This window comes from Aureobasidium subglaciale (genome assembly GCF_000721755.1).
Source record: "Aureobasidium subglaciale EXF-2481 unplaced genomic scaffold scaffold_13, whole genome shotgun sequence".
Classification (NCBI taxonomy): Eukaryota; Fungi; Ascomycota; class Dothideomycetes; order Dothideales; family Saccotheciaceae; genus Aureobasidium; species Aureobasidium subglaciale.
Window position 1 is genome coordinate 260,836 of NW_013566982.1, and position 20,826 is coordinate 281,661.

The following is a 20,826-nucleotide window of genomic DNA, read 5'->3' on the forward strand; positions in this document are numbered from 1 at the left end:
TGAACCACGCGGCGCCGGGGGACGCGGAGATTGAGGAATATACAGGCCGGAAGATTCGGATCAGCTCGTGTTCGTGTCAGGTGCCGTTGGGTAATCTGAGGTTCCTGAAAAGTTGCTTTCGCTCAAAACTTGAAGTGGTCTTGTCGGCGAAATATTGCCTTTGGGCAGGCGCCGGATAGAGACTGGGGAAGCCGACTAATGCATATCTCGAAACCTTGTGGGATTCCCCAAAGCCAATCACGGAAAGTGCGGATGCTCGTCACTGCCAGACTTGGGGGTCAAGCCGCGCAACCAGGCAAGACAGCGCCGCGGCAGATGGCCTTTTGGAAAATAATGACGAAAGTCAAAAAACGCCCTCGAGGCTTGGTCATGTCGTTCACTGGCATAGCCCATAGATAACTCAAACCCTTGTCTGACCAGCTTCCTGCTTCTCTGCTGTGATTTCTCATTGTGTTTCACTCGCCCCGGACCCACGGACGAATCTCGACACACCGCTGTCTCTACATAACCAGTGCCGGTCGACTGTTGTTTGGTCAGCCAGGATTTCCCCTCGTTTCTTTCGATATCAGCTTCAAGTGCAGCAGAGACACTCAATTTGGCTTCGGACACTGCCTTGGTGTGCCAATTCCGCGACCAGTTGGCTCAGACGGCCTGAAGCCTCTGTCGCCCTACAATCGCAATTCTCATCGCTACACGTGAAGGAGCGTTGATACTCGCCCAGTCCCAATTCGTGACCTCATCTCTAACCTTGCGACACGTCTGATCCTCGCATAAGTTGCTCAAAGGTCAGATCACGCAGTCGTACGCACGTAATTGGGGTTTTCAATACTTGAAACACGCTTGATTTGGTGAGTCCCTCCTGCACATGCACATAGCAGGTTTCCCACATGTCGGCGTGCAATTTGGGCACCATTCCTTGTTTTGGCAGGCACGGCGATTCTGCACGACCTTGTCAGCGGCATCGCAAGCCTTAACTCCCTGCGATCGCCCATACATGTTCCCCACTTCTCGCCGGCCGCAGAGTGCTTGTCAATATCCTCGACTAATACACAATGGCAGAGATCCGCTCCTATCCTCGCCGTAGCAGCTGCGTCCATTTTTGCTCCTCCAGCTTTCACGAAGGCGCCGACAACCCGGGTTACTTTGAGCCCCGCAGATACAGAAGAGGTTCAATTCGCATCAAGAGCGTACACGAAAACTACGATCCTTCAGTCCGCATCGAAAGACCACGACCTTGTCCCACTCGGCATCTGTGCAGAAGACTCTCGATCAAGATACGCTCGGTCATATCCTCGCACCACACGTCCCAACGCAATTCTCTGGACACTCCGGCTCAGCCTACAGCCAAGCCAGAAGGCAAGACTACAAAAGGAGGACAGAGACCGGTTGTCTTCGGAAACATGAGGGCGGGCATCCGTGGATCGATTGGCGGCCCAGTGAGCGGCATGGTCTCCAGACCTGCTTTGACGGACGATGTGAGAGCTGCTTCAGACGCTACATCTCGAGCACAACATAGTTCGGTAGTGCCTGGTACTGATTCATCCGACAAACCGCTTGTGTCTGGAAGCGGCGTAAACGTATCGATCAATCTGGCCGAGCCGGCTTTGTTCTTACAAGGTTTCGAACAAAACGATGCATCCAGCGGTAACACAGCCATGCTACGAGGAACTCTCCACCTGCGCGTGACGAAAGCCGCCAAGATAAAGGCAGTTACCCTCAAGTTCAAAGGAAGAGCAACCACAAAATGGCCTGAAGGTGACACACCAGCTTTTCTACTGATCCGAGAAGCATGACTAATATCCGACAGGCATCCCTCCGCGCAAAGTCGATTTCGAAGAGGTTGACAACATAATGAGCCACACCTGGCCATTCTTCAATGCTCAATTCCCCACAGCCGAGGCAGGACCCTGCGCGGATCATGTGGAACTCTTCAAGTCAGGCGCATCTTCTACGACCTCTTCCTTTGGTATTGGAAAGTCCCCAAATATCTCGACAACAAACCTCACTACAAAAGACCAGCGAAGGCTATCCTTACAAGTCAATCAGTCACGCAGTTTCGGCAAGGGTGAATCTTCAACCGGAGGCCCTTCCGTAGCACAGAAAGGTTACCGCACGTTCAACCCGGGTGATTATGTGTACAACTTCGAGCTTCCTATCGACAGTAGACTACCCGAGACGATCGACGTGGACCTAGGCTCTGTCAAATACGAACTCGAAGCAGTCATAGAACGCGCTGGTGCTTTCCGGGCCAATCTTGTTGGAGTTCGCGAGGTGCAGCTGATCAGAGCACCAGCCGAGGGCTCCCTTGAGCAAGTTGAACCTATTGCCATCAGCAGAAACTGGGAGGATCAACTCCACTACGACATTGTCATATCTGGAAAATCGTTTCCTCTCGGCGCACAGGTACCCATCGCATTCAAACTAACGCCACTAGCCAAGGTGCAGTGCCATCGCATAAAAGTGCTCGTGACGGAGAATATAGAGTACTTTTGCAGTAACAAGCGCGTCCACCGAATGGAGCCTACAAGAAAGGTGCAGCTTTTCGAAAAAAGGGCAGACCAGCCACCGACTAGCACATTCCCTGGCAGCACGATGCGTGTGACGGCAGGGGGTGGTGTGCCGTATAACCAACGGGCCGCCGCCGCTGCTGGAGAGCCCGTCACGACATCGGATCCGACCAACCTCCTAGGTAACCTCGAGGGAGAGAACATAGGACCTACTGAGATGGAGTTCAGCGTACAACTGCCGAATTGTACCTCCAACCGGGAGAGAGAAAGAGCGACCAGGTTGCACTTTGACACCACATACCAAAACATCCAGGTGCATCACTGGATCAAGGTACGTACATGTCGATGTTGAGTGTGGATATCCCAAACTAACACAACTCAGATCGTGATGCGCCTCTCGAAACCTGACACGGAGAATCCTGGCAAGCGTAGACATTTCGAGATTTCCATCGATTCGCCCTTCCACATTCTCTCATGTCGCGCAACGCAAGCAAACACGTCGTTACCCGCCTATACCAGCCCCGAGTCCGCCTCCGCCGGCACTTCGCTCTACGAATGCGGCTGCCCCAACGCAGTTCGCCGTCGCAACTCACCTACCTCTTACGTGCCCACACTCAACGCCCTGAACGGCATGAGAGAAACAACAATACCTCCAACAATCACAGCACCCAGTCTGACCCGCCCGCAAGCAGCGCATCTGACGGGTGCAGTTCCTCATAATCTCGACAGACCTATCCATCTCTTGCGCGCTCCCTCGTTCAACCCCCCAGCCTTTGAAGATGAAGAGCCCCCACCGCCACTCATCACCCCTCCTCCACAGTACGACAGTATCGCCAGTCCCACATCTGGATTGGCAGACTACTTCGCTCGCTTGTCTGACGCATACGATGACGATGAAGATAGTGACGACCCTAGCAGCAGCCGTGGTCGTGTCGACGTACCCTTGACACCTGGTGCTAGAGTCAACAGAAGCATGGACGTCAGCAGAAGCTGGGTACCGCTCGGAGCACAACTGCACGGTTGAATGACGATGGAGAGAAAAAAAAGAGGAGTATTGGACATTTAGGACGACGTTTGCAAAGCTTTATGAAAATTTCAAAGACCGGGGACAACATATCTTTCTTCTTCCGCATAGCGAATCATCACTCTTTTCCTTGCATGATTCGAACGACCATTTGGGAGATGGGCTTATCACAAAGTGGATTTGGATCTAGCATCGAGATGTGAATTTATTAGACAATGTCTCATATCTAAAACATGTACCTACACTACAAAAGCTCTTGACATGGTTCTTCAATCGTCTACACGGTCCTGGATTTATGATTGCCTACCAGGGGCATTGTAAAATGTCTCTTCTGAGTCTTGACATGTCATGCTGTTTGAGCACAAGCTGATTGGCTACCGACAAGGTTTAATCAGTGTCACCCTGTCAAGCCGATCTGTGGTCGAGTACATCGCCAGTTTTAGTCTGAATCTAGTAGAAGAAGAAAAGATTCGACCAAGCTTGACTAGGTTTGAACAGTCTAGCTCACTTGACGAAGTAGAAAGAAAGAAGGCGATTGTTTGAAACTCTGTATTTAAAAAAAAAAAAGAGTGGATTGATGGTTCGAAGCTATCCAACTTCAATCAATTGTATCCAACATCCTTCTTCATTCCGAAAGAAACAGATGACATGAATTACATAGCGATCAATTCTCGAAAACAATCTACTGATCGAGCGAGAGAGGACTAGAGGTCGTGTTGACCGTGGTGACCGTGAAGTTACCAGGAGCAGCAATCACCTTTTCGAAGAGACCTCTGGCCATATTGCCTGTCGTGCGATTCAGATCCGCTTGAGTGATGGGTGTACCGCTGATGAGCTTCAGAACAAGCCAGACAGAACTAGGGCCGATGAAGTAGACAACCTCGGCGAAGATCAAAGTCCAAAAGGCCCACTGCACGAACTGACTGATGAAGTGCATCTTGACTTCTAGCTTGACTAGACGCAAATATGTCTCTTTGTCAATGGTACGAGCGGCGGCTGTGAAGTCCAGAGGTTCTGGTTGCTGTTGAAGAATACCGCCTGATTGTGGGCGTCCTTGGAAGCTACGGTCCATCGGAACGACTGGGTCTTCGTCATCTCTGAGCATAGACGACATAACGCGGCCTTCGATTGCCTGCACAGGCTTCAGGACTGCTATTTTGATCAAAGGCTTGATCTGCGAGCGTAGCAGAGATTTGGCAAACATCCATAAGACGATAGCGATGCTGATCTCCACTATAGGTCCCTGACTCAGCTGAAACGGCTTGGTATTATCCAGTTCTACATGTTCAACCTTGGGAACCTTTGACTTGCTGAAGCTTGTGAAGTAACGAATGGCCCATTCGAGAAGGTCGTCAGACAGATTGTTGACAATGATGGCAAACCAAGCGTGACGCAAGACTCCGATAAATGATAGTGGTAGGCGGCGGAACCAGAATTTGTTGCGCGGCTTCGAGATGATGATGTGCATGAGGCCCGCCCAGAGCTGGCATGCAATGAGTGCAGCGATGAGCTCTGCAATAGAGCCCGAGATATGCCCACTCTTGACGTAGGGTAGATAGCCAGCGACGAATTCGCTCACGAAAGCTACCGGTACCATAAGGATGTAGATGAAGGCTTTGGCGCCAATACCTCTGAACATGCTTAGGTCGCCTGCTTCGGCATTGAGATGGCGTATGGTAGCACGAAGACTAGAGGTCACGTATCGAGGTCCTACTGAGACGGACGGACGAGCCTTGTCCTTGTAGTTGGATCCTTCGAGCAGACCATACTTCTCAGATCCAGAATCGGCCGAGTCGACGCCGCCGGCGATGGGCGCCTCGACTTCAGCGAGCGTGGTCATGACAAGGAAGAAATGATCCATCTGTGATCATGTTAGCGTCCGCGTTGTTTCGACCAATACATCGGCGTAGTCACGAATGCTTACCAGAGTTCTGCCTCCAAATCCAAGAGCAAGGGTGATCATTGGCAAGAGACCCTTGACAACCATGAGCCAATCGACGCCATTGCTATCCTTCTTGGTGCCGTCGGCAGTGGAGTTGACTGAAAACTGCATTGCTTCGTTTGCCAGAGCCAGCAGAGCCCATTGATCTCTGGCGTTAACATTGACGCCGTCCATATCGACCGAGATATCAAGGGATATATGTTCTGTCGATCAGATATCGAAGGGGGCTTTAAATGAAGAACGCTTGGAAAGTCCAAGCCGCGACGAAAACGTGACTGAAAGTATCAGGGCGAATTGGACCTTTATACGTTGATGAGATGATGTGTTTGGAGGACGATTAAGATGTGTTAGGCCAAGCCGGATTGCTAGTGATAAAATTGAGGCTAGACAATGGGACCGAAATCCTTTAAACGCTGTCGGTGCCTTGACCTATAAGGCTGAGCGATATCTTTGGTACCAAAAGATGATCAATTCATCAGGCAGCGACTACGGCGAAACGTCGCTTTTTGTGGACGTTATTCCCGGAGAGGATGCAAACACAATCATGGCAGAAGCTACTTGTCCGCGGCAATTCAGAAGGAAGGATCTGGGGCCAAAAAGCGGTTGTCACGGATCAAGGAGGAAGCCGAGATTGTACTGGGCACGACATAGCCACAACAAGTCTGAGTCGGCGTGGGATGTTCGAAGTCTGGAACGAGGGAATTGTGTTCAGCCTGATGATCACGTAGCAAGAATCGAGGAGTTCGACAAGATGGTGAAGTTGATGGTCTCCAGGGACGAGCCTCGGCAAGGCTTGTGTTTCGTGAATGGGCCAACATCCAAGCATGTGGGGCCTGCACGTCACTGAATTCGCCGATTGAATCGTGTGTCGCGCAAGACTCGAAGACAGTGCATCAAACACACGAAATGGCAAGCGAGGCAACGACATCGACACAAGGCCCGGTCAAGATTGGCACGCGCAAGTCTGTCCTCGCCAGAGTTCAGACTGACATTGTGTGCAAGGAACTGCGCAAGGCATGGCCGGATCGCAAGTATGAGATCCACGCCATGAGCACCATGGGCGACAACAACCAGACCACCGCACTGCACGAGTTCAATGCAAAGGCGCTGTGGACCCACGAGCTCGAGGCTTTGCTCGAGAAGGGCGACCTGGATCTCATTGTCCACAGCTTGAAGGGTACGCAGCTCCAAGCTACCTCGCTCTGTCATGCAAGAGCACTCGGCGCTGACAGCACACAGACATGCCCACTCAACTCCCTCCATCCATGAGCATCGGCTGCATCTTCCCTCGCGAGAACGCTCGTGACGCGCTCGTCGTCAAGCCCACCCTTCCCTACAAGTCTCTCTCCCAATTGCCCGAGGGCTCCGTCATTGGCACCTCGTCCGTCCGCCGCTCCGCCCAGCTCAAGCGCCTATACCCAGCCTTGAAGTTCGCCGACGTCCGCGGTAACGTCGGTACCCGTCTTGCCAAACTCGACAACCCCGAGGGCGAATATACCGCTCTCATCCTGGCCGCCGCTGGCCTCTCTCGTCTCGGCATGTCTGAGCGCATCACCAGCTACCTCGATAGCGCATCAGGCGGCATTCTGCACGCAGTAGGCCAAGGAGCCCTCGGAATTGAGATCCGCTCCGACGACGAGGATATCAAGAAGTTGCTCTCAGCTGTCGGCTGTGAGTGGACCACCCGCGCCTGTCTTGCCGAGCGCAGTCTGATGCGCACCCTCGAGGGCGGCTGCAGTGTACCAATTGGTGTCGAGACCGAGTGGGTGCGCAAGAAGGCTTCTCTGGGCACCACTGTCGGCACTGGTGTCGGTGTCGGCGCAAAGCCTGCAGCAGAGTACAACAAACTCAGCGGCATTGCCGCGACTGGCCGCACTGGTCAGGACGAGGATGAAAATGAAGACAGCGGCTCAGAGTTCACAGAGAACCTGATCATGCGCGCGCTTGTTGTCAGCTTGGACGGTCAGAGACATGTCGAGGCTGAGATGCAGAGACGCATTACAAGCAGAGAAGAGGCTGACGAGTTCGGCTGGGACGTTGCAAGGAAGCTTGTTGACTTGGGTGCTGAATCCATCTTGCACGACATCAATCTGAACAGGAAGATCATCGAAGAGCAGGGTGACGCATAGATATGCATGCCCGTAGAACATACACGTCGCGAAACGAGTACAGATACCCAGGAATAAAAACATCCAAAGGCTTCGACAGTACTGTTCATGGCATACCTGAAAGTGACGAGACAATGTAGAACGAGAACCCTATTCTGATTGAACGGTGATAGGTAAGGCATCAAAACCATGAAAAGTTCTGAGCGAAAAATGACTAGGTAAAATCGCCAATCTATCCATTTTCTTGGTCGTCATACAGTGAACCCAAGGAGAAAGCAACGCCTCATGCCGAAAATGCAACATGACCACCCGTTTATGCAACCTGCTTGATCTTGCAAGACCAACCACTCTCCTGGCTGAGAAGAGGAAGACTGGAAACACGTTAGCATCGACCAACTGACAAAGACTCGGCACGTAAACATACCTGGCACCCAAACACCAGCCCAACTCGTTGCCCTTGATCTTCTTGGCAATCTTGACCTCACGATCAATGGGCATCTCATATCCAGTGTGCAAAAGTGCAACCATAAAGTTCAAATCCAGACAGGTCTCAGGACGGCCTTGAAGCTCCTTTATAGCGCCGTCGATTGGCTTGAAGATATCCCAGGCCTTTGACTCGCCCTTGGGGCCCTCGCAGACACGGGCAGTCAAATCCTTGAGCTCGGAAAGAGTGAATGATTCGGGCATACCAAGAGGCTGAGCACGATCGTAGAAGTAACTGAAAAGGTACACGTCCTCGCGGGAGAATGTCTTGGAAAGAGATGGCTGGTGGACACCGTTGAATGCGCAAGGGGAGATCTTGCACTCCTCCTCCTTCTTGAGAGTTTGCTCGGCAATGGCGCGGCATTGAGGGGCAGAGCCAGTGGTAGGACCAGTCATGTTGACAGTGACGGATTCGCCGAGAGCGTGACCTTTGCCGAGGGGAACCTTGACTTCACGCGAAGTGCCAGGGATCAAGCAGGGGTTGAGGACAGGCTTGCTCAGCCAGGCGGTAGAGTCAGGGTTTGCCTTGTGCATGTTGTCGATGACAACCTTGTGCAGATTCTCGCGGGCGGCCATGAGACCGTAGCCCAAGTACGAGTGCTGGTACAGAGTGAAATCACGACCACCAAAGGAGAGCTTGTACTTGTGGTCACCCTCTTGGAGTTGCTCGGGCATACCGCCATCCTTGGCCTGAGCGAAGGTGGGCTCGAAAACGATCTGAGTGCTACCACCACCAAGATCGAAGACAGCAGCTGTGGGAGTCTTGTCAGGACCGCCGATCTTGCCCAACAGGTAGTTTGTCGTAATCCAAGCGTAAACACCTTCGTCCTTGCCGTCCATGACTTCGACACCACCGTTCTTCTCGCTGACAACGGGGAATGGGTACACTGTCTCGAGACGGTTGCGCACAGCCTTGAGGATGGCATCGCTCTTCTCAGGACCCAGCTTGCGCAGACCAGCCGTAGCCTTGACGGCGATGGGAGTGCAGCCCTTCAGCTTCTCAGGGACCTTGTCCATGGCAACTTGTAGCAGCACATCCAAGCTCTTTGCAGCACCTTCGGCGTCCGAGTCGTAGGAGCTCAGTCCGGAACCGCCTTCCTTCTTCTCCGTCATCTTGAAGTCCTCGTTCTCGAGTTCGGGGGTGGGGCCGCAGTTGTTGAAGCGGTAAACGTGGATGCGCGAGCCGGTGCTGCCAGCGTCAACCATGAGAGCGTATTGGATCAGCGGCTTGCTGGACGAGTAGGACTTTGTGCATTTCGCCGTGCCCATTGAAGGATCTGAGGCAACATCGCCCGTCGGGAACTTTGCTGTTGACCCTGACGAGCCGGGCAGCATGTAGTATAGTACGAACAAGACGAAGGCAACAATGCCACCCGTCTTGATATACCGCATGCGCTGACCTTGATTCATCCAGCCGGCCTTCTCCTGCATTGAACTAGATTTTGTCGTAGGCGCAAAAGGGTCGTAGTTTGACGAAGCCAGGGGTATCGACTGGCTGTGGTTGCGAGAGTGCGACGAGACTGACTTGCGTCGCCGTGGCGTGGACGAAAAGCTGATATAGGACCAAAGGCTGGGTCGTTGTTTGACGTCGCCCCTATTCGACATGTGGAAGTTTCGCTCAAGTACTCCGGTCAAGTACACGCGCTGATGTTTTTTTGTGGGGAGTGCCAACTGTTTCTGGCCAGATATACGACTAGTTCTGGAGGTGAGGAAAGAGTAAACACTTTGCACCTTGCAGCACCGCCTTGATGCTTTGGATGAGCTTGACGAGACAAGATGGCCGCCTTCTGAACCCGGAGAAGCCAAAAGATAGATTCTCCTCCCTTCCTAGGTGAATTCTGCCTCCCCCTTTCCCACTTCTCGTCGACCTTGCAAGGCTGAGACCCCTATCCTTCTGGCGTCGCCGCCAAGTTCAACACTCTTCGCATGATCCGCCACCAGATCAGTCGGAGTCGTTGGCTACTGAGAGCCCCTTCCTCCGTTAGGTGCCAGACATGCTGTAACCTGTATCTTCATGCGCATGTATCAGGTACGAGCAGGAGTCATTCCAATACATAGGTATCCCCGGATATATCACATCTCGGAGGTGTTTGCAAATTCCTCTCAACTCGAGACCTCCTTGCCCGCATATGTAGTATCTGCGTTCGGTATCTGGGCAGCGACTTTTGATGAAAGATGTGACATGATCAAGCCATGGTATTGCAAGATGGCTTATGATGATATCTATGCTTGCATCACCAAGGTGTTCTCCTGCTTGGTGACACGGACCAGACCCGCCCGAGTCTGATGACGCCGCCACTGCTGGCTAAGCCTGGCATCCTAGAAATTCCAATAACATCCAGCATTTTCCATGACTCTGTTTTACAAAACACTCACTTGCCCTCGTTCAATTCGAAGTTGATATTGTCACCAAACTGAACTGTTCCCACTACACGAAAAACTTGTCATACTAGCATCACTTTTACATACACGCGTTCACTCGACTCGACTGTGTTCCATTATGGATGTTCAACTATATGTCTACGACTTGAGTCAAGGACTTGCGAGGATGATGTCGCAAAGTCTGCTCGGTATTCACATTGATGCTGTCTACCACACTTCTCTAGTCTTTGGAGGTGTCGAGTACTTCTATGGCGCCGGCGTGCAGACTTGCTATCCCGGCTCTACTCACCATGGTCAACCTATGGAGAAGATCAATCTAGGCAAGACGGAAATCCCTTTGGACGATATTCTGGAATACCTTGATTCGTTGAAAGAGACGTATACTGCTGAGTCATATGACTTATTCAAGCACAATTGCAACAACTTTTCAAACGACTTTTCGATGTTCCTGGTTGGCAGGGGAATTCCGGACCACATTACCGCCTTGCCCGAAACCGTGCTCAATACTCCTTTCGGATCGATGATGAAGCAACGTCTCGACGCAGAGATGAGACACATCACTCAGGCTGCTGTGCCTCCGGAAAATAATCCTATGATCCAGAGGGAGCGTAAGCAACAGAGAGAGGAGGCCAACCGTTCAACTCAGAATGGTATCTCTGCTTCTAGCTCCGCCTCCTCTCCTACAGCAACGCATCAAAATGGACCAGATCAAACTCCGCCCAAGAAGAAGCCTAAGAAGCTCGAAGTTCGTAGCGCCGGAAGTGCTGATCAAACGAATGGTGATGCACAGACTACACCTAAAAAGCACCCCAAGAAACTCGAAGTACGTGACGCTGCTGCAGCGAAGGCCGACAGTGTACACGGCTCGGTATACAATGTGACACAGCCTTCGTCAGTCGACAATCTACTTGCAGGAGCGCAGGACAAGTGTGCTGTGATTTTCTTCACGTCGAGTACTTGCGGTCCCTGCAAGATGGCATACCCTACGTACGACTCCCTTGCAGCTGAGCACACCAATATTCCCTTTATCAAGGTTGATATCAACGAGGCTCAGGCACTTGCGTCTAAGTACCAAATTCGTGCGACACCAACTTTCATGACCTTCTTACATGGCAAAAAGGACAACGAGTGGAGTGGTGCCAATCCCGCGCAATTGAAGGCGAACGTCGAATCCCTTCTCCAACAGGCCTTCCCTCCCCACCCTCATTTCCAGGTCCGTGTACCGACCCTCCAATTCGGAAGGCTCAGTCCCGTGACCTACTCAAAGATCCCGCCATTAGACAAAGTTTTGGCCAAGATGGGTGATCAGGCAAAGGACCCGGCTGTGATCGCAATGAAGAACTTCATCTCAGCTCGCTCTTCGAGTGCGTCAGATCTTCCCACTCTACCGGATCTTCCTGCCTTTACCCGCTGGCTACGTCAGACGCCCAGCCAGCTAGCATCAGACTCTCTATTCACAGCGTATGATGTACTGCGTTGTGCGCTTGTTGATCAGCGAGTAAGCGGATGGTTCACTGAAGAGTCTACTCCTAGAGACCCGGAGACACTCACGTCCTTGATCAATCACGTTCTGAATCTGATCAATGATGACACATGTCCTTACAACTTGAGGCTCGTCACGATCCAATTGGCCTGCAACTTGTTCACATCAGATCTGTTCACAAAGTCAGCGTTCAGCAGCGCGCACAGCAGCGGCTTACCTGCAATGCTTGTGCAGGTAGCAACTTCAAGCTTACTGGCCGAACCTGACAAGCCTGCCGTTCGTGCCGCTGCTTCTTCGCTGGCGTTCAACATCGCAGCCACTGTTTACAGACTGCGTAGGGAAGAGAGCCGCGAGGCTATGGAGGAGGCTTCGCAGGTTGAGCTTGCTGCTAGCCTGCTAGAGATGATAACCACCGAGCTCGACAGCAGGGTTGATAAGAAGGACGCCACAGGCACAGATATGCTCAAGACAGCAACGTTCGCGTTTGCCTATCTGATCTACTGTGCCCCACAAGGTGGAGAGCTGCACGATCTATGCAGTGCATTGGATGCAAAGTCTTCCATTCTGAGATTGAAGCACTTCAAAGACCTTGAGAAGATTGCATCCGAAGTCGGTGAACAACTGTTGGGAAAGAATTGGTGATCCACAATATGCGGTGCAGCCCGACTGATAGATGACTAGATACCCTACGATAGATTTCATGCATAGAACATGGCACCCGACGACTACAGTACACACCGCTAAAATCTCAAAAGAGGGCGTTCTTCCTGCAATCTGAAACACGGCAATGAGTGAAAGGAATTCCGATCTGACACTACGCATCGCGATGCACGCTTTCGCAAAGACCATGTTTTGATGTTGATGTGTTGCGAGGGTGATGGGCACAATGGCTTCAGGGCGCCAGCGCTCTTGCCACAAACTGGCCCGGGTGCCTGGGCGTCACTTCCCAAACATCACCCTGGCATTGGGCAGCACGTGAATCTTGTCAATCAAATGCATAGCAACGACCGAACAACAGATTGATTAATGTTTGGCACCCAAGACTTTGAACCCTGGCAGATGATCGCGCCTGACAGGTGCATTGAGCAGCAGTGTGCCCGGCAATGCTGAAGCTCTAGAAACATCAAACTATGACATATCTCATAGATGACGATGCCACCATCAATCGTGCCTGCCAGAACTCATTTAAACACCGACTTCCAATGTCTATCCTGAAAATCACACGCTTTCTTCCACTCATCTGAATCAGACAGCAGGAAATCATAAGCAAATGTCTACGTCAAAGCGTCCCGGCCAACTCAGCACTCGGTCCACCTCATGGAACTACTCCAATGCAGAGTCGTTTAACGACGATATCTACTCGAACATGACATTCTACGACACTCGTAGTCCACCACCTCACCCACATTATGCCACCCTGCCTAGGAACTATAGGAGCGCGAACTCCAATAAACGGCAAAGAGCACTCGAGATGCCACCTCCTTATGGTTGCACAACCAAGCTCTTGGACGATCACACTCCAGGTGACTCTGGCTACAGTTCCGGTGCCACTTCTCCAGAGCCAGAGAACTGGCATCCTCCGACTCGCCAATGCACACTCCTCAGACATCCTACCAACGATCGTCGTTGCAGATCCGACTACTACTTCCTTATACGCCCTACATCTGATAGTATCATGGAACCGAGCATCGAACATGGGATAGCGTCAGATCCAACACGACCATCTATATCTTTCGTTTGCAACATGCAACCGCTCTCCCTCCTCCCTCCCAGCACAAGCAACAGGAAAAAGCGTCGCCGCATCGCCAACAACGACTTTTCCAAGTCAGATGCAGATCCCATTACCTACATTCGTGATAATTGCGAGAATGCCACTAGAGCCCTAGCAAGTCATCGCAAGCTACATGGCTGCGATTGCGACTTTGCATATCTGGACAACAGAAAGAGAGGGACGGGAAGTGTATGGAGGAAAGGAGAAGCTGATGAGGGAGAGGTTGTCTGTAGAGCAGATTTTGGACCACAGAGGCCTTGTAAGAAGAGTTGCTTTACTGGATGGTTCGTGAGGCAGCACATGAAGTTTCATGATCAGTATTGTGCGTGTGGGTGCTTTGGGGTTAAGCGTTGAGCACCTTACTAGCTGGCAAATCATCGTTTGTCTACGAGAGTGGACCATGTTCACTACAACACATTTTGATTGTACATGGTAAATTCGTAGGCTAGAGTTTCTTCATCGTAGCCTGCTGCTTGACTCTTTCAGGTACGATAAGCTTCCTCTCTGTTGTGACCTTCCATCCCGTCAACCCTTCTGGACGCCCTAATGCATTCAGTGTCTTCTGCTCAACCAGACTGCATTCGCTCCTGTCTTGTCTGTCAAATTTAAAAGGCTCTTTCAATGCCACTGGTGGATTGGTTATGAATCTTGGTTCTGCTCAGAAGAGTCAATCGATAATGTTTCGGCCACCAGAACATGATCAAACAAACCTCTCAAATAGTTAGGCGCAGCAGAATGCACCATCAAAGGATGAAGCAAATAGATATCCCCAGCCTTTCCCGTCGCAGTCAAGAACTTTTCTTTTGCAACAGGCTTCACAGCTTCGTCGAAAAACCCATGTTCGAAATCTTTGTAGGGCTTGGTGCGTCCTTCAATAGGCGTCATGTCTGGCATCACTCCCTCTGGGTGCGAGTACAGATGTTCAGCCATCGTGGCTATGGCATCGGGACATATCATCGTACCTCCCCCACCAATCCTGATATCTCCGAATAATACAATGGGAAGTAAAGCCTGCTCCTTGCTATCCAAGAAATGGTGGAAGAAGTCGCCATCTACATGCCAATTATCTCTATCATGTGGATCGAGTAAATTTTGTTGTGCAGGAGTCAGGTTGTCTGGACCTGAAGGAGTGCCATTGTTTGAGGCTTCTTGCCATTTTATGGCGTCGGAGGCATTGCCGACGTTTACGATGAAGCCGTCATTTATCACTGATTGAGAGATTTCTCGCTTGTCATTCATGTCAGGTGTTTCCGTCTCACCGGTATCGATACGGTCTTCGCCACCACAGAGTTCGATGATTGCTGACCATGCTTTGGGACAAAAGTCTCGCATGGGCACGGCTTCATGATAGCGAGGAAGATGCACTGTAGAATTATATCGTCAGTCATATCATCTGGAGTAAAAGCACGGAGTAATTATCATGCCTCGCCATGGGTTCCAGGTTTCCTTTTTATGAGGATCCATGTCTAATCGTTCCCAGACACGATCCATCAACTTCTTGCACTGTTCATCTTGTAGGGAGAAGCAGTCCTCTAGCTTTATAAAGCCGTGGTCGAGGAAGTGTTGTTTCTGCTCCTCGGTCAATCGATATTCTGGTGTGGTTGCTATCATGGTCAAGTCTTGAGTGCACGATATGCGGGCTAGAAAGCGCAATTCAAGAAATCTAGTAAGCACTTGATATATACTCGAGTGAAGATTTGTATGTTACCCATCATGTCAAGATGCGGGGTGAGGTGAATTGGGGGGTTGGCTGAAATTAGATTTTAGGCTGTCCGGCTATACCTGCGTCGTTGTTTCTTCCAATGACCTATTTTATCTATCGATAACCTTTAATAGGCAGGTCCGAACGTGTCTTCGGCCATCATGCCGCGTGCTTGCGTCCAACACGGCACACCATTCTCGCAGTCACGATCGATGCGTTGCGCTTTCTCGAAATGGTCGTCAAGACCGAAGCTTGTGTCTGGGTGAATTCCTGATAGCATCGCGATGTCTATATCCAGAGCAGAGGCTCAATGCATCTTCTGCAGTAGCAGGGAAAGATGGCTGCAACAGCTATGTCTTGCTGAAAATCGCTGGGCTAAATTGATGCGATGTAAATGTATGTGACGCCAAACGCCGGTGTATGCATTGACACGAGCCAGACCTTGGCATATGCAAAGTGGGAAAGCAATCAAGTAGAAATCTTCTCTATCAGTGTATGCATCTTGGGTGTCAGCTCGGAGATCTTGAACGGCTTAGTGACGACATCATCCTATTACATTCATTAGCACTTGACCTTCGGCCGTGGTTGACAGGCACCGTGTCTTACCATTCCTGCTTCTTGCGCCATTGTAATCTGCTCCTGGCGTGCATTGGCTGTGACCTGTCGGCAACGTTAGTCAGAACAGACATTAGATTTCTCAGATCAACTTACTGCGATTACTGGCACTGGCCTTGTGAGCTTGCCTTGTTTTTGCCACTCTCTTATTTTTCGTATGCACGTCAATCCATCCATCACTGTCGATGATTTAGCATGGGAACACATATGAACAATAGAAGCTCAACTGACCAGGCATTTCTAGATCCATTAGAATAATCGATAATGGAGTTGCGAACGGCCCGCAACCCTTCGCAAAGGTGGTCTTCTCCAAGAACAACAGTGCATCCGCACCATGGTTTGCGACATGGACCTCACACTTTGCTTTTTTGAGCTGTTGAGCCATCACCCTAGAAAGCGTTAGCAAACGGACTGCCCTTCTCGATGCCTCAGGGTGAACAAACTTCTGGTTGATGAGGTTATCTTCCACGACTAGAACATGCAAAGTGTTGGCATCAGCTGGAGATCCGACGACCGGATTTTGAGATGCCGAGTGACTCCTATTCAATGGAGCAATATAGTTGGGATGTGTGACCCGTAATTCAGTCTTCTCGTCGGGAGATTTTTGACCCTTGTGAGGAGACTGAGATTTGCTTTGTCGTGGTGTTCTCGCAGCAGGTAGTTCTGCGAATTCGAACTTTTCTCGCGTGTGAGGTGTTGTAGATCGGCGGGCCTTGACGTAGAACTTAAAGTCGCTTCCTTTGCCAGGTACGGACGAGACTCCAATCCGGCCCCCTTGTAATTCGGCAAGTTCTTTGCAGATGAACAAACCCAAACCGCTACCGCCGTAGGTGACGTGAGTCTTGGGTGATGCCTGTGAGAAGCGTAGGAACAAGTTCTTCATTTCCGAATTTGTCAGACCAACACCTGTGTCATTGACCGAAAAGTGTAAAAACAGCTCTTCGCCAGTTCCCCACTCAGGACCGAGGACTGGCTCTTTCTTTGCGGCCCTGGGGAAGAAGTACTGTTCTCCATCGCTTTGCATAGCCGGACTTTGGACTGATGCGCTGATGGTGACCGTGACCTTTCTCTGATCTTGATGCTGTGTAAACTTGATCGCGTTACCTAAGCATGATTAGCCGATACTCTCATTGACACTTTACAGCTCAATATGTACCTAGGAGATTGATCAAGACTTGCAACAATCTCGATGGGTCAACATAGACACGATCGACAGCCAGGGAGTTGTATGAGTGGTCCACGCGGATTGCACTTTCGATGTCTGCGTTCTGACATTCTTGCTGATAGAGTCTGAGGGCGTGTTTGACGGTTTCGACGGGATCAACTTCTGTTGGTGTGACTTCGAGAAGACGAGCATCTAGCTTGCTCAGAGTCAAAATATCCTATAACAATACATTATTAGCAAGATGTTCTTCACGAGTAGTGGATGGAGCTCATAACAAGGTGTGTGGCCCCAATACGTACATTGATGATGCGTTTCTGATGCTGCGCACACAAAATAATAGTCTGCGTCGACTCAACAATATAGTCGATGGTTTCGCGGTCAAGCTGAGTGTGTGATACATCAGAAGATGATTGCAGAGAATCCTGGATAGAAGTATTGACACCATCAGCACACTGAAGAATCGCAGACAGCGGGTTCCTCATTTCGTGAGATACAGTGTCGATGAAGGACTCGCTCTGACGCTTCGCTTCGAGAACATCCAGCAGTCTTTGCTCTTTAAGATCTTCGGCCAGTTTCTGATGTGAGATATCAGTATTGCAACCCCATATTGCCTTGAGAGATCCATCTTCCGCCAATTCCGGAAAAGCAGACGAGAGGACCCATCGGCTCTGATTTGTGGTTCTTGTGGGATTTAGTCGAATCTCGATATTCGTTGCGGTCTGTTCTTCGGTCAGAAGTCTCCAAGCGTTAGCCAGCGTTGGCCTAGAGTCTTCGGTCACGCTCCCGACCCAAGCAGGCTGACCCGGTTCTGCAGATCTTCCCTCCCTAACGTCCATCTGCTCATGCCAAGATTGATTTCCATAGACCAGGTTACCAGAAGGATCAACAATCCACATGGCTACGTTAGACATCTCGGTAAAGCGGCTGAATCGAGTTTCGTTGATAGTGAGCTGCTCTTTGAGCTGCATTTGTCGTTTAGTTTCTTGTTCCAGAAGCACCACCGATGCAGCTGAAGTAGCTAACTGCTGGCTCCAGAGACGTGTATAGCGTTGGTAATCGTCATCGTACGCGCGGCGAGGGTTGAGGCCCATCACTACAAATCCAATCGCGTTCAATCCCTCGCTGTCGTTTCTAGTGGTTGGTCGGATTGGCATCACGACAGCGTGTTTGATACGCTCCTCGAAAGCTCTTCCCGGATCGTCTGATCTGAGCCAATCAGGTGTTTTCTCGTGTGCGATCTCGAGGCGCACAGGCTCTCCGGAACTTATTGCCTTCTTCACAATTTGATGGAAGCCGTCCTCGTCAAGTTCGACATCGAGTCCTAGAGGAACTTGGACCATCGATCTTCCAATGACTCCGGCCAAGCTACATGCCCGAGGAATAGTGATGCGACCCGAAGACGAAACAGACTCCGAGAACGAACCCGAGCGATGCGATCGAGATCGGGAGTCCGAACGACGTGAACCGTTGGTGGAGGACCCGTCTCCATCTCTGTCGTTGTGAAATTCGTAAGCGATGGCATACGGAATGTCCCAAATGTTGCCTTCAAATCCTTTCAGCACCGCATCCCAATATTGCCTCATGTCTCGTGCAACTCCAGCATGGTTTCCTATATCAATCAATGTCTGAGTCCTTCGTCTGGACAAATTCTGATCGGTCGTCTCGACTGCTGTGTGATAGAACCCTACCACGTCTTTGTTGTTACCCGTCAGAGGTATGAAAGTGTAGTCCACGAAAACTTCCCTAGTCTTGATCAGCTTGCTTCCGTCATCCTATACGAATATACACATACTCTAGGTATCCGTAACGTTTCAGAAAAAGAGGTACATCCTTGTGGCGGGTAGCCTTGCCCTTCTGTCTACCCAGCTCGATGATTGGAGCGAATTGAGCTTCCCAGACCTCTGCATATGACACCATCGGAGTTCCTCCCATAAGCTTCGGGTGCTTCTCGCCAGCAAATTCGACGAATCCGTCGTTGTATACCATAGTGAGAGAATCACCCCACATGATGGCACTCGGCGTTGGATCCAGCATGATCAGATCTATCATCTGATGGAGTTGTTGTGGCCATGTTTCCGGCGCACCGATTGCGGTTGCGCTCCAATCCACGCTGCGGATGAATTGTGCATGTGGGGATGCATTATCCTGCCAGCCGAAAGTCGGCATCTTCCAGGGCCAGGTTACAGATTGGTATGAGAGGAACCGCTCCTACACCATTACACTATTCCAGAGCCAGATTACCAGAGCCAGATTGATTGGGGAAAGCAGCGGTGTCACGGTTTCTCCATGATGTTTGGATGCGAGGGAGAAAGCTGTTGCGCGCCGAGCACGTGAAGGAGAAACAAGGTTTGGGCCTAGACCGGATGACCTCACTGAGCCGTTGCGTTCTGGTATTCCAGCCCACGAACGCTCTGATCCGGTTTCGCACTGAGGACAAGACGGTATACACACGCCCCGTTGTGTTCTTCTACGGAGTAGGAGCATTGCAAATGATTGGCCGAGTTGACGAGACATATCGCCCAAGAATCTCGCGTCAACATCGTGCGCGTGCAACAAGCACCAGCGCTTGCCTTGCTTGCTCCATCTTGTTGTGAAATAAATTGATCTTGATGATTCCAAGGTAGTTGGTACTGACAAACGCACCGATCGCGCCTGCTTCCAACGGGGCATAACCCCCAATAAAAGCGCTCGTTCGAAGAACCCTGGCTACAGCATTCAGACCACCGCAGCAACAGAGCGACCATGGCTACTCATAGCCGCTCTCCTCCTCAAGTATGGATCTGCTATTGAATTCGATGTGGTATCATGATGACGGTCAAACGTCTCGATCAGCACTTGATGTTGTCGACAAAAAGACTTGAAATGCTACCAATAACAACATAGGATGAACTAACGGTATGGACTTGTGCATTTGCAACTGACTGTAAATCCCGAACATCTAACAGAAAACAAGATCCGAAAATAATCCACAAACCAGCTTCCTCCAAGCGAGCACACGCCGCAATCGAGCTCAATGAAGATCACTCTCTGTTCATCAACAGCGGCTCCTCATCCTTGGTGATGCTGCTCATCTCACGGTGTGTCAACTTAGTCTCTTCGGATTCAGGCCCCGACACGACCGCATCTCCAACCACTGGTTTGACCACTTGCTCCATGGTGTGTGGATGGGGATGTACTCGCGCGGCTGAGCTCTCGAGGTGCTCGTCAACGTGGTCGTGTGCACCTGCCTTGTCGTCGTAGTCGATCTTGTTGTCGTCCGACATACGATTCTCCACATCTCCCGTCACTGACGACGAGTATGCTGAGCGAGGGACGGCTCCTTCGTTGGTAGGCACTTTGACCCACTCGCCATCAGGACTGGATATCACAGGGCTCGCATCTCCTCGGCGCATGGAACTCATTACCGGATAGCCTGCAGACAAGGCAGCGCTCATGCTTGCACCGGACACTGGGCACGTATCATTGTTCGAAGAGCTCTCCTTTTTGATACTCGAGGTGGCAGCAGCGCTATCAGGGCTGCTCTCATCTGCGTGATCCGAGCTATGTGCTTGAGCGAGCTTCAAGCCATCCTGCGATGGGACATCGGCATCGAGGGCAGTAGACGGATCAGTCCTCTTGTCAATAATTTGTTTGTTGACGATGCC

The 20,826-nt window shown here is 51.0% G+C and overlaps 8 protein-coding genes across 8 annotated transcripts; 4 read left to right on the top strand and 4 right to left on the bottom strand.

The window, feature by feature from the left end:
• Positions 1 to 1,445: 1,445 nt before the first annotated feature.
• AUEXF2481DRAFT_47277 (uncharacterized protein) lies at positions 1,446 to 3,531 on the top strand (the record flags this gene model as incomplete). Its single annotated transcript, XM_013487468.1, has 3 exons — positions 1,446 to 1,755; positions 1,808 to 2,838; positions 2,890 to 3,531. The coding sequence occupies 3 exons, from the start codon at positions 1,446 to 1,448 to the stop codon at positions 3,529 to 3,531; spliced, it is 1,983 nt and encodes a 660-aa protein (XP_013342922.1).
• A 682-nt stretch (positions 3,532 to 4,213) lies between these two features.
• On the bottom strand, positions 4,214 to 5,647 carry AUEXF2481DRAFT_30335 (uncharacterized protein; the record flags this gene model as incomplete). The annotated part of the gene is made up of 2 exons (XM_013487369.1): positions 4,214 to 5,392; positions 5,456 to 5,647. 2 exons carry the CDS (start codon positions 5,645 to 5,647, stop codon positions 4,214 to 4,216), a joined length of 1,371 nt encoding a protein of 456 aa, XP_013342823.1.
• Positions 5,648 to 6,379: 732 nt separating this feature from the next.
• AUEXF2481DRAFT_5851 (uncharacterized protein) lies at positions 6,380 to 7,602 on the top strand (the record flags this gene model as incomplete). Its single annotated transcript, XM_013487309.1, has 2 exons — positions 6,380 to 6,650; positions 6,713 to 7,602. The coding sequence occupies 2 exons, from the start codon at positions 6,380 to 6,382 to the stop codon at positions 7,600 to 7,602; spliced, it is 1,161 nt and encodes a 386-aa protein (XP_013342763.1).
• Positions 7,603 to 7,894: 292 nt separating this feature from the next.
• Positions 7,895 to 9,474, bottom strand: AUEXF2481DRAFT_66397 (uncharacterized protein; the record flags this gene model as incomplete). The annotated part of the gene is made up of 2 exons (XM_013487482.1): positions 7,895 to 7,952; positions 8,006 to 9,474. The coding sequence occupies 2 exons, from the start codon at positions 9,472 to 9,474 to the stop codon at positions 7,895 to 7,897; spliced, it is 1,527 nt and encodes a 508-aa protein (XP_013342936.1).
• Positions 9,475 to 10,421: 947 nt separating this feature from the next.
• Positions 10,422 to 12,885, top strand: AUEXF2481DRAFT_269823 (uncharacterized protein). Its single transcript, XM_013487551.1, has one exon. It carries the CDS (start codon positions 10,565 to 10,567, stop codon positions 12,569 to 12,571), a length of 2,007 nt encoding a protein of 668 aa, XP_013343005.1. The 5' UTR covers positions 10,422 to 10,564; the 3' UTR covers positions 12,572 to 12,885.
• Positions 12,886 to 14,162, top strand: AUEXF2481DRAFT_269824 (uncharacterized protein). The gene has a single exon (XM_013487552.1). The coding sequence runs from the start codon at positions 13,200 to 13,202 to the stop codon at positions 14,052 to 14,054; it is 855 nt and encodes a 284-aa protein (XP_013343006.1). The 5' UTR covers positions 12,886 to 13,199; the 3' UTR covers positions 14,055 to 14,162.
• AUEXF2481DRAFT_47280 (uncharacterized protein) lies at positions 14,146 to 15,412 on the bottom strand (the record flags this gene model as incomplete). Its single annotated transcript, XM_013487469.1, has 4 exons — positions 14,146 to 14,354; positions 14,411 to 15,064; positions 15,125 to 15,304; positions 15,409 to 15,412. 4 exons carry the CDS (start codon positions 15,410 to 15,412, stop codon positions 14,146 to 14,148), a joined length of 1,047 nt encoding a protein of 348 aa, XP_013342923.1.
• Positions 15,390 to 19,468, bottom strand: AUEXF2481DRAFT_40948 (uncharacterized protein). Its single transcript, XM_013487419.1, has 8 exons — positions 18,975 to 19,468; positions 17,482 to 18,925; positions 17,174 to 17,399; positions 16,461 to 17,121; positions 16,249 to 16,406; positions 16,114 to 16,196; positions 16,009 to 16,062; positions 15,390 to 15,951 (listed from the first exon to the last, which is right to left on the bottom strand). The coding sequence occupies exons 1-8, from the start codon at positions 19,346 to 19,348 to the stop codon at positions 15,871 to 15,873; spliced, it is 3,081 nt and encodes a 1,026-aa protein (XP_013342873.1). The 5' UTR covers positions 19,349 to 19,468; the 3' UTR covers positions 15,390 to 15,870.
• Positions 19,469 to 20,826: the final 1,358 nt, after the last annotated feature.